Source organism: Mixophyes fleayi, chromosome 11 (assembly GCF_038048845.1).
Source record: "Mixophyes fleayi isolate aMixFle1 chromosome 11, aMixFle1.hap1, whole genome shotgun sequence".
Lineage (NCBI taxonomy): Eukaryota > Metazoa > Chordata > Amphibia > Anura > Limnodynastidae > Mixophyes > Mixophyes fleayi.
Genome location: NC_134412.1, coordinates 78831924 through 78844974, shown reverse-complemented (window position 1 = coordinate 78844974; position 13051 = coordinate 78831924). Strand labels below are relative to the sequence as shown.

The window sequence follows — 13051 nt, the reverse complement described above, 5'->3', positions numbered from 1 at the left end:
CTTACTGATGTTAATACATAGTGCTGTCTTTTTATTTGTTTTTATAATAAATAAAACAGCTCGAGACAAAATGTAAGTAAAAATATAGCAAAAATGCTCAAATTACTTATTCATTCTATCACTTTCAAAACTATTGACGTGACGCAAGTAGGTAGCAACCAAGGATGCTTCTCGTCTTTGTGAAACACCTAAAAATTAAATTTAAATCAGCAATCCCAAGAAGGAATTAGGGGCCAGAGTCATTAAGGAAATGAAGGCAAAAAAAATAGGGGTAAATGTTCTCCGGGACAAACCATGTTACAGTACAAGGGGTGCAAATTAGTTTATTATTTTGTACATAAGGAAAATACTGGCTGTTTTTCATATAGCACACAAATACTTGATAGCTTTATTTTTACACTGAAATTTAAAGCTGATCTCGGACATGCCCTTCCCCAACTATAACTCTGTCCCCACATTTTAAATTTACCTCCCCTCCAATGCAACATGGTTTTGCCCATGTGCAAAGTTACTCCTTTTTTATGCTTTGCTCTCCTTAATGACTCAGACCCTAGGTGTTTTTTTTAACTTACATCACTGTGGAAGGCTATAGCAGGGATGGCCAACCGGTCGTAGAATAAGATTAAAAAATATCTATAGATATTGCAAATAGACAATCCCTTCAGACCTTCCCACATGTCTCACCGACCTCTCTACGGGCACTGTATATGCCCATCAGACCTCCATACACACAATCAGCCTCCCTAAATGCCCCTTACATCAGTGGCGGATCCAGGGGGGGCGATCGCCCCCCCTAGCAGGGGCTTGCTGCCGGCGGCTGCACATTATGTGCAGGTCCATTCAGCAATGACAGGCAGGGCCAGCGTGCTGCCCGGCCGCTCTGATTGTGTTTTAAACACAATCAGAGCATCCGGGCAGCACACTGTCCTTGCCTGTCACTGCTGAACGGACCTGCACATAGTATGCAGCCGCCGGCAGCATGAGATGTCAAAAAGGGGGCAGGGCCTAAACCCCCCCCCCCTACATCGCCCTGGGTAGCAGTATTCTCTAGATCCGCCCCTGCCTTACATGCTATCAGACCTACCCACAAGCCTTTTATATGTCTAGCAGACCTCCCCCATATGCTACCTCCCCTACGTAGCTTTACAGCTGAAGCACAGCAGAGGGAGTGCAGACTGCACACCTTCCTCCTCCGGTATGCAGCGTGAACTCGGTGCATTGTGCACAGGAGGCCATGTGATGTGGAAGTTGTCTGCTGCCGGTCAGTCTTATTCATTATCATCATCATCATCATGTATTTATATAGCGCCAGAAAATTCCATAGCTTATTCTCTGGTTTATAACAAAGCAGAGAATAAATCAGATTGAGAGTAGCCGGCTGGGGGCCAATTTGCATGAGATTATCATACCGTTTTCAGCAAAATATACAAAACCTTGAAAATGGACCACATTAAATTTAAAAAAAACCACAGCAGACCCGTGGAGACAAATACAACAGAATTATAAAGTCATGTTTATTTTGAGTTGTCCCCGTAAATGCTGCATCATTTCTTTTTAAACACTTGTCAGCATCAGAATACATAGCTACAGACGTAATACAGATATAATACACAGTTACAAAGATATAATAAATACAGACAAAATCTAAATAGGCTTATAAACTAGAACAACTTTGGGTGGGTGAGACCAAACTTGTTAGACTGATAAGTGCCATTTATACAATAAAAAACAATAGTCGCTGATCTTATTTTATAATATTGGTTGTTGTAACAGTGGACATCTGACCTTCAAACTTAGCTCCTTCATAAAAAGTGTGTAAAGTTTGAAAAGCAGTTTTATTTCACATTTAAAAGGGTTTTCCACTTTAAAGCTTCACTATTACCTAGTAGCAGATATTACTATGGTGCCTCTTACAGCCAGTTCTGTTCCTCTTACAGCCCAGCCGGGAGAGTAGGTGTAAGGGGTAATCAGGAGGACCAATCACAAGCCAGAATGTCTTGATTGAGACTTGTGATTGGACTTCTTGCTCACACCCCTCTCCACTACCCTTTTAAATGACATAGAGGTGGGGGCGCCTCAGTTATTTTTTTTACCTGTAGTTTATTTTGGTGCTTGGTTCCCTCTCTTCTCCCTTTTAATTTAATACTGTGTGTACATTCATAGAAATTTTTGTGCTGTGTATATATATATATATATATATATATATATATATATATATATAGTAGATGATGAATAGTACAGCTACATATAAAGTTCACTGTGAGACTATACCAAGGTCATATTGTACACGAGAACAACCCCAAATAAGTAAACTTACAGGATTCAACTTTTATCACTGAAGGTGACTCACTGGGGTTTTTTACAACCCCCCCCCCCCATACACCCCAAAAAATGTGAAGGCACATACGTGTGGAGCACAACCCAATTCTGCCGTTTGACATGCGTCTGTGTACAGGTTGTACGATATATATATATATATATATATATATATATATATATATATAGGTTTTACATGTCATTTTGAAGATTTTTGGTTTGTGACTAAATAAGTGCACAAGTGGAAACATGACATCAAAGTCCTCGCTCCTATGACATCCTGACCATTGCCATTATTAAACATGTACTTGTTTTTCTCCTAGAACACTGCTGCCTGTAGTGGTACGTCTCAATTCATGACACTAAGGGGACATCTACATTTATTCAAAGCGTCACATTTTTACACTGGTGTATGTGTACATATTAATGTGCCTCTGCTATTGTACTTAGATGACGCAACAGACTTCCCATTGAATGTAGTGATCAAGGCCAGATTATCGCGGCTTCCAATGAAATCTGGAAGTTTTTAGTTAATGAAAAAAACAACTTAATTGTTTATGCTGTGTGATTACATTTAGCCATAATATTGCTGGTTTACACTGCTTTTTTAAAATTTTTTACTTTCTTTTGCAATTCTGTAGTTATTCCAAAATTTGCCTAGATAGTCCTATTTAAAATACTGTAATTAGTAATACTGTAATAACACAATAATTTACAGTTTCTATTACTCTTAAAAAAATCCCATAAACTGCCCTTCCGAAACTTAAAGGGGTAAATTAAGTTCCCTGTGAGGTCCGGCTGCACTCATTTGAGGTACTACGATACCTGAACATAACGTATTATCCTGTGCACCTCTAAGTGGTGCGAGATAACATTTGTGATGTTACATTGCTGCCGAGTGCCTTCACGACTGTTCCGTTGCGGAGGTACGCTCTGGGGTATTGCATTACCCCCATAAAGTGTATTTATTAAACATAAAAGTATGGGTATAAAATTTTTATTTCTTTGTCCTTTTTTTTGTAGTATTCAACCCAATATTTAATCTTGCATTTGAAAATAGTTTAAGAAAAATATGTGTAATGTATAAATCTATGTAGGCATATAATACAGACAAAATTAGCAAATTAACAGGGCTGAATGTGCCATCCATCTCTACTAGTCTAATATAAATGTTACTTATTTTAGTTAGCAGAATAACATGACATCTTCATTATAACGTTATTTACATGTAAAAATTCTTCTTATAGTTAAGAAGAACTGGGAAAAATAACCCTTTGTATACCACATCAGATGGTCTGATCTATGCACGTTATAAGTTATTTAAAAAACATAATCTTGGTTCTTTGTGCACTATGTAGTAGACGAGAGGTATTATATGGTGCAATATATCTTTTTGTTAAGTAATCATTTTCCTAGAAGAAAAACTATTTTTTGTCTTTTCCGCTCCTTTACTGCTGCACAGAATTTGGCACGGTTTTCTCAGCGGCCCCGAGAGCATTGGAACGTTTTTTTTTTGTATCTGCAAAGAAATCTCTTAGAGTTCCATCTGCCACCTTTGAACCAGAGGAACTCAGAACACTGGAGGTTCTCTATGTAGGAAGAAAGGTTCCGTCTGACCTTGTATTAAGGAAAGTTGAAAGTACAGCGTGGGTGGGGAGGATAAGAGGTTGTATGGTGAATAGGTGAAATTACGCAGGCTAGTATCGGTATATCGTGCTCTGTGGACGGACCACCAGGACTACGAATTGTAGAATTGAAGTGTATAATGGGGGGAGAATTTTTAAAAATACAACTTGCCAACGTCGAAACTCTCAACGCTAACTCATATTGCTGGGAGCACTGCCTCAGAAACCACCCAATTTTATTCAAGGAACTCAACAGTGAGCCAGAGAAACGACCCCCACCTTTCAGATAAGCGGGTGAGCGTAACCTTTAAAACATTTCATGGAAATATCCTTTAAGATGATGCTCCAAAATGTTCCATTAAAGTGTATCCTCCTGGCTGTGTAATCTCTTATGTATAACAAGGCTTGAATTTTGACTAAAACATTTATCGCAATAAGAGCATTTGAATGGTTTTTCTCCCGTGTGGATCCTCATGTGTGAAGCCAGGCTAGAAGTCTGAGTAAAACATTTATCGCATTCAGCACACTTGTATGGTTTCTCCCCAGTGTGAGACCTCATGTGCCGCACGTAGTACGACTTGTCGCTGAAACGCTTGTCGCACTCGGTGCACTGGAACGGCCTCTCTCCGGTATGGATCCTCATATGGGCGATGACGCTGGAGTTCTGGCTAAAACTTTTAAAACACACAGAGCAAGAGTAGGGTTTCTCCCCAGTGTGAGTTCTCAAGTGCCGCAGAAGATAGGATTTATCGTTAAAGCTTTTCTCACAGTGGCTACAGGCGTAGGGTTTCTCGCCTGTGTGAATTCTCAAGTGCCTCACAAGCAAAGAATTGCCGCCAAAACTTTTACCACACACCGAACAAATAAACAGTCTCGCCTTTGTGTGTAGTTTTTTCTCAGCAGTTGTATTGGGGTGTTTACTAGTCAAGTCCACGCTTCTTAAGCTTTCATTGGCTTTTTCTTTTGGTGTTGTTTTTGGTTCAATTTTGTCAAATAGATCTTCCCATCGAAGGATATTCTCCTTGGCTTTATCTGTCCGTAACTCATCCAGAATATGTTCTTCTACGTACTTTTTCGAGGTTTGGTCTTCAACTGAAAACAAGCAGAACTGTGAACTTGCAAATAATACAAAACAAAGTTATCAAAAGTAGTGAAAAGCCTTGAACATAATGGGCCTGAGTCATTAAGGTGAGCAAAGCATAAAAAGGAGTAACTTTGCACCTGGGCAAAACCATGTTGCATTGGAGGAGGAGGTACATTTAAAATGTGGGAACAGATTTATAGTTGGGATAGGGCAAGTTCTAGATAAACCATTAATTTCAGTGTAGACATAAAACTATCAAATATTTGTGTACTAGATGAAAAAACAGCCAGTGTTTAACTTATGTGCGAAATAATAAACTAATTTTCACCCCTTGCATTGTAACATGGATTGTCCTGGAGAACATTTACTCCTTTTTTTGCCTAATGACTCAGGCCCAAAGAAGGTACAAGAGGCAGAGACTCAGTTTCGAAATGATGTCAGTTCATGAGGACTACTTATAAACCTCCTGATGCCGCCTGTTCCCCAGCAATGCACTAATCTTCCCATTATACCTGCTTCACACCAGGGGCGCACGCAGGGGGGGGGAGGGGTCTCTGGTTCTCCAGAAACCCCATACCCTCTGCCAACGAACGGTACTGTACAGCAGCCGCAGCGCTGTCAAAGAAGCGTCCGCGGCGGTGCTGTATTGTACTACAACACAGCACTGCTGCTTCTTTGACAGCGCCACGGCTGCTGTACAATTCAGAATCGCCGAAATTGAGCTGCTGCGCTTGCGCGGCCGCATGCGCAACTCTCTCTCTCTCATTTTTTTTTTCGTTTGCCCCTGTACACTGTCACAATATTTGCACATTATTTAATTTGCATTTCATTAATTGGCAAGTAAAGTAATTAAAAAAATCAGGACAAACAAAAATAACTTACGTGGCTTGGAAACACTGACACTTTCCTGAAATGTACACCCGAGGGGATTTTTCAAACACTGCACTTCACCTTTACTGATTGTCGATGCATTGTCAAGTTGTTGTACATTATTACCTGTAATTAAAGGTACCATGGTGCATTATTCAAAAGATATCAGAAAAAGGTAACAGACTTTTCTTATATGAGATCTCAACAATACCACCCACCGGCTGCTGTACTTGTTGCGTGTGTTTCTTCTCGAGACTCAACGTGATCATCTAAAAACACGCTGCCATGCTGCTTAACCCGTAAAAGAATATCAGGGTTATTTAAAGGAAAACCTGTGGCGAGAGAGAAATTATAGTTAGCTAGTAGTATCCCATTGCAGGACTAATCTTCATGTGTGTAGATATCTGCATAGGTAACAATCATGCTTTTACTTACTACAAGAGAGTTTTCATTTTAAAAACAAATAACCACTAAGGTAAAGAGGGTATTTTTGTAATTTTCTCCGAGTTTGTCATAGGACACAGAAGGCACTGGTGGAAATAAAAAAACAAAAAAACATAAAAGAACCTACTCCTTATCACTCCCCTATTCCGCTAATCAATCTCAGTTTGCAATTGGTCCAGCAATGAGACAAGACATGGAGAAGAATAACACAGAGACATGCTTTCCTGGAGAGTAGTTCTACATCACCCTGTAGTCTTGGAGAAAGGGATTTAATGCAAAGTGCAAAAATCACCTTATCTCCTACAGCAAAAAAAGTGACACACATGGTGGGATGTCCAAAAGCCACCCAACGGTAGAGAAGAAATGCCTAAAAATAACCAGCTGCCTGGAGGACCTTCCATCAAGGGGACCTCAGCAGCAACAGTGAGACATGTGGAACAACCAGGTATTCACTTTGCAAACCGGACCACCAACCATGACTGTCGCAGTCACGAAGATGAAGTTGGCGATACCTGCCAGCAGTTGGGGCTACTGAGTACTGAGGCGCGGAGTCTAACACGCCACTGGTTTTCACCAAGGATGCATGGACTTCGCAGCAAGGGATGTGCAGGTCGCGGCCCTCAGTATCAGTTAGCTGGCGAGGTATCAAATGAGGCAGCGGTGACGGAACACCAGGATGCAGGATGGAAGTCTGAATGCAGCAGAACGTAGAATAGTCAGCAAGCCGGGTCAAAACCAAAGAGAAGCACACACCCAAATCAGAAGCAGGAGAATGGTCAGGAAGCCGGGTCAGAACCAAGAATCAGGAACCAAAGGAGAAGTCAGGAACAAGCCGGGGTCAGAATCCAAATAGGTAATAATACAGGAACAAACGCTGGAGCAAGGTAGTCGATACGATCACTATCCTTATGAAATATCTGAGGGTTGTGTGCATTTTGGTCAGAAGTGTGGGTAATAGCTCCTGGATAGAGTGGATCTTGCCCTGTGGAACTAATTCTCTCTAAAGCAGTAGACTTCAGAGCAGCTTTCACCCATCTGTACAGTTGTTAGCTAGGAGACTGCAAGCCAACCACATAAATTTAGCCGTTAAATGGACAGGACAGATAGGGGACTGAACATATTTAGTTTAGTATAAAAACGTCAGTTATTTCAGGCATGTTATGTAGCTCTGTAATTAAACAATGTTCATAGTCTCTAAAATTGAGTTTTTGGTCCCACGTTGGTCTCAGGACTTTGTTGAGTGATCTGTGTAGGTAAAAACAGGGAGGAACTTTTGCATGACTTTTTTATTCTTCTTATCAAAACTACAGTGGCATAGGCTATATACACTGTAGCCTGGATCGGACTCCTCCCTCTACTTAATATAGAATGGCCACTACCATTAGAGAAGTACTGACGGTAAATGAGACAAAGGTATTAAATAAAACAAATAAGTAACAATGTAATATATAACATTTCTGGAACGAATGACTAACATGGCAGTTTTGTCAGAGGCACTTTAAAGTAGGATTGTACTTACCACTTGCAAATTTACAACTGTTTTTCCTCTTGGCTGATTCGTGGTTATTATCAAACCCGCATGCTTCTAGATTCTGTATTCTAACCAATACATCAGGGTTGCTTATACTATATCCTATGTAAAGAGCCAGATAAAAATATATTGTTTATATAATAACAGGAGTTAGAGATGTCTGCTCGGGTGCTATACCTCTCACATAGGAAGCTTCTCACAAATATAAAGCGGTTACAAATTGCAATCACATCAAGGACAGGGTTGTTTAGAAGCTACACTGGCATGTTATCTCAGTTCAGCTGCTGCACCAGTATGTTATTAGAATTATTATCATAGATCTGTAAAACGCCACAATGGTCCGCAGCGCTGTACAGTAGGGAAAGCAGTACATACATAAAACAGGGACATACACAAGGGCAAACACAGGATTTGTAGAGGGGGGTTTCCACACCACGCCGCCAGTGGGCGTGACCAGCATGCATGGGGGCGTGGCTATAACTTTAGACAGTGCTTGGCTGCTCTCCAACTCTTCCTATCACCATAATATACATGGGCAATGCTGCGTGGATTACTGTTAGGTGCACGCAGCTCTCCCTTTTCAAGCAGAGTCGTGTGAAGCAGGGGGCAGGGTCCAGACACCTCATTTATACAGTGCCCCAGGCTTAGAGGGGGGTTTCCAGGCACTAGGAAACTCCCCTCGGTTTGCCTATGATATACAAGGCAGACAAAATAAATTCAGACATGAAAACAAAAGGTATGAGGGACCCTGCTCATTACAGAGCTTACATTCTAGTTGTTCTACTGTCATTGTCGTTGCCATCTCTATTCCAGAGATCTCCGCCGTCTCCATGTGTCAACGGCTGCTTCCACAGCTTGTGCCAGCATGTGGTGCCCTGACTCTGTGTCCAGCAATAAGCATGATGCCAAATATACCAGGCATGCAGCGACCACAAAAGTGCATATTTGTGCATACTGTTATTAAGCACACGGCAATAGCAAAACAACTTTAGAGCTCACATTCCATGCAGTAGAATAGAATAGATCAATAGTAACAAACACAGCATGTAATCTCCCTTCAATAGAGAATGTTTAGAAGGGTAACTGGCTTGACAACAAGCTCAAGAAAATGTTATTCACTATTCATACAATGTGATATCTTTTCAATCAAAAACTTCCCCATTTATCATTGTACAATTAAGCACAAATCTTTATTACCCATGGCAGTTAAGACGCCATGAATCTCTTGCATGACATTTCTATATAACTCCTTCTGCCATTCTTCTAAGCACGTCCAATCGTCTTCTGAGAAATACACAGCAACATCATTAAATGTCACCAGTGTCTGAAAGAAAAAAAAAGGATTCATAAATGATCAGGACTGATCAGTAGTTTGTTTTGATTTTTTTTATATCATTTTAGTGTTTGTTCTTTATTGATTATCAAAAATATGCCTAGTTAGTATATATATTATTAGTCTAGTCATTGTTATAGATTTTAAGTGTCAATGTCCCCTGCAGGGCTATGCAGAGTACACAGTGTTCCAGGGCATTATAACATAACACAACATTGAGACACAATAAGATTGAGAAACCCGAATACAATGTTAAAAGAAAAAGGGGTTGGATCATAAGGTGAGAAAAAAACTGTAATGTGGCACACAGTGAGTAAGCATTATCAATTTTTCAAATATAGTGTTGATAGGAAGGAGTTTTAAAAAGTGAGTGGTGTGAAGGTATTAGGAGACAGACTACACGCTTAATGGAAAAGAAGAGTTTTCATAGAGCGTTTAAAGGTTTGGAGACTTTCAAAGGATAAGTGCAGCACGAGAGAAGTCCTGGGGGTAAATGTATCAAGCTGAGAGCTTTTCGGAGAGTTTGAAAAGTGGAGATGTTGCCTATAGCAACCAATCAGATTGTAGCTATCAGCTTGTAGAATGTACTAAATAAATGATAGCTAGAATCTGATTGGTTTTTCAAACCCGCCGAAAAACTCTCAGCTTGATACATTTACCCCCTGGAGTCAAGAAGAGAGAAGAAGGTCATGTGTAGAGCCAAAGTTATATTTGGAGGGAGTAGTTTAAAATAAGGGAGTTTGTCCCAAAGATTATAAGCTTGCAAGCAGGGCTTTCTCACCTATTTGTTTGTATTACCCAGTATTGTCTATTACTAAGTTTGTCCCCAATTGTACAGCGCTACGGAATTTGCTGGCACTATATAAATATATGTTGATATTTGTGATAATGAAGAGAGATGATATAAAGAGGTTCTCCACTACTGAGGGCTGTGGTCAAATACTATAATTTAGAACTGTGTCCTCTGCATTTAAGGTAGCCAGTGTAGAGACTGGCAAAGAAGAGTGGTACTTAAAGTAAGAGAGGAGAAGTGTAGAAGTCTGGTTGTGGCATTCTAATAGATTGCAGTGTGGCATTCTAATAGATTGCAGTGTGACATTCTAATAGATTGCAGTGTGACATTCTAATAGATTGCAGTGCAGTCAATCTGTTCATCAGAATTACATTTCTTTTTCAAAGTGTTTATCAACTACACTATATTGTTGCTGTGCAATCATATTAGTTATGAACAAATGTATGCTGTTATACTTTTGCCTACTCACCTGTCAATGTCTACCCACTTGTCTATTTTTTCAGGATCTTGGGCCTGATTCATTAAGGATCTTATATGAAGAGGTATCTTATTTCAGTCTCCTGGACAAAACCATGTTACAATGCAAGGGGTGCAAACTAGTTTTCTGTTTTGCACAGAAGTTACTGACTGTTTTTCATGTAGCACACAAATATCAACTTTAAATTTCAGTGTACAAATAAGCTATCAAGTATTTGTGTGCTGCATGAAAAAACAGCCAGTATTTAACTTATGGGCAAAAGATCCTTAATGAATCAGGCCCCTTGTTCCTAAAGCAGTCTTATGCCTGAACATCAGTTTGTTTGTCATATATAAGTGCTGCATACATTGGGTGATTGTCATATAAATGTATACATACTATAACAGTATGTATACATTTATATACAGTATGTATACATTTATATAAGGATTAGTGTATGATGGCAGGTATATTTCCCCTAGGTTCCTAACCTACTTGTTTTAAAACCCCAGGAAAATGTTACTGACTGTGAGCTGCTGGAAGGCTTTAGACCTGTTGAAAAGTCTAAAAAGGGTCCTGGGGTTATGGATGGAGAGAGAGGACGGGCTCCATCCTTTAGGTCTACTAACCGGGTTTCTCTGAGAGAAAACCTGATATCTGCCTGTAACTTACTGTGCTGAAACTTTTTGTTTTGTCTTAGTTTTTTTTAGTCAGGAATGACCAGTGTTTAGCTAGAGCCAAACAGCTAGATGTTTATTTTGGAGTTTTTTGGGTTTTTTTCTCACTGAATATAACTGGCTGAGGCCAACTGTACAAAACCTTTGGACTTGTGTGCAATCTCTTGGCTGCTATAAACACCATCTATTCCAGGAGATTTTACTGGCTCCTCTACCCCATCACAATACATTGAAGAAAAAAAACAATTCTTGCCCACATACAACAAGCTGGGCAGACGTGTTACCTGCATAGAAATGGTTCCTGACATTTTTTTCGGTGTGTATCTTAAAACACTTAACGTTGGTTTTCACATTAGCAGTAGATGCTTTTTCCCCTTCTGGTAGGAGATAAAAATAACAAACATGCAAATAGTGTTATAATTTCAATTAACACTCACAGTAAAATAAAAACATATAGGGGCCAATTCAATTTGGCCGCGTTGAAATAACGCGACCTGCGCACTATTACCGTTAGTACGGTAAAATGCGCAGTATTACCGTTAGTATGATAATTTTAACGCTGATTTTTGCTCGCACTTCTTGGGGCCATGAGTAAAAATCCGGGTTAAAATTAACGTATTGAAGGTAATAGTACGAACGCTGCGTTAATTCTAGACTAACGTGGCCGAATTAAATTCGTCCAATAGAATGCTGCCAACGCTAGCCATAAGTCATCCTTATCAGATTTGTAGACGCATGTCCTGTAATATCTATTCAAACTTTGTGGAAAAAAATATTGCTGATGCTATGTATATGCTGAATATTTTTTTTTATTATTAAGAAGTTGTGTGCCTGGTACACAGCATGTTACACACTTATGGAGCTGAATTAGCATTCTGTAGAAGGTTCGATTATATTGAAACTGTATATACAAGGCATTCCTAGTTTCAAATCAGTCTGCATTCGATACCATGCGCTTTGCTGTCATCAGTCTCACACAGAAAGGGATATTTTCATGTTATCCAGTCATTACATAATAAAGAAGATCCAGAATTCCAACAGATAACAGCTGTTTGTCTGTCAGAGTACAACCACCACATGCAACTCCATGCCCACCACAGTACTCACCCAGGATCCCTCTGTTGCTCTTGCTCATGCATAGTCATTCAATAATGGGCTAAGTGTGCCTTTGCAATAATTCTGTTTGGTCAGAGTATATTACATAATATATTGTTAGCACTCAAATAGCACTGGAAATCTACAAAATTCCCACAGTCAGCTGACATACTGAGGTTTCAGGTCGCTAAAACAGGGCTGCAGAACACACTGCTCCGTTTCCCTGCCCACTAGTCATTGTCAATGAAGGGAGCCTGTGCAATGCAGAAATAATTTGACTTATCAGCTATCTACATAAAAGTTACTGTCAAGAGGTGATCAGAGGGAATGAGGCCTAAATCCACTCAGGAGTGGCCCTATAGCATGGCGGCAGCAACAACGGGTCAGGGGGAAATGCCACCCTTGCCAGCATAGGATACAGTGTGCACATCTAGATGCACAGAAATGATTATGCATCCTGTATAGCAATGTAATAAAGCTTTAATTTGACAATGAAGAAACATTCACGAGACAAGGCTGTTGAGCAAAGGAACACATGTAACAGGTAGGCATGATATAGGCTTATTTTGCACCTACAGCATATTGGTCAATGGGCATACAGAATCTCAAGATAGACAAAGTTACAAAGGAAATATATGAACTTCTACAGTGTGCATACAGGTGTATATATATGCACAGACTGCAAAAGTAAGCATAAAATGACATATACCATACATCTGCTTATTGCAAACTACTCTCATTTTGTTAGGATCATTGATAAAGGATGTATTTGTATCATGACAAAGTTAAATGATATCAGTTAAATTCCTAATAATTGAACATAGAA

The 13051-nt window shown here is 39.8% G+C and overlaps 1 protein-coding gene across 2 annotated transcripts in view; it reads right to left on the bottom strand.

Moving 5' to 3' along the window:
* Positions 1–4041: 4041 nt before the first annotated feature.
* Positions 4042–13051, bottom strand: part of LOC142106834 (uncharacterized) — a 9491-nt gene continuing 481 nt past the window's right edge. For both annotated transcript variants that reach the window (XM_075189864.1, XM_075189865.1), the window contains exons 2-7: positions 11415–11507; positions 9068–9194; positions 7859–7972; positions 6114–6227; positions 5908–6021; positions 4042–5033 (exon numbers count right to left, since the gene is read on the bottom strand). In XM_075189864.1, the coding sequence (XP_075045965.1) occupies positions 4300–5033; positions 5908–6021; positions 6114–6227; positions 7859–7972; positions 9068–9194; positions 11415–11438 (1227 nt within the window). In that variant the 5' untranslated portion in view covers positions 11439–11507 and the 3' untranslated portion in view covers positions 4042–4299. The remainder of the gene's footprint in view (positions 5034–5907; positions 6022–6113; positions 6228–7858; positions 7973–9067; positions 9195–11414; positions 11508–13051) is intronic.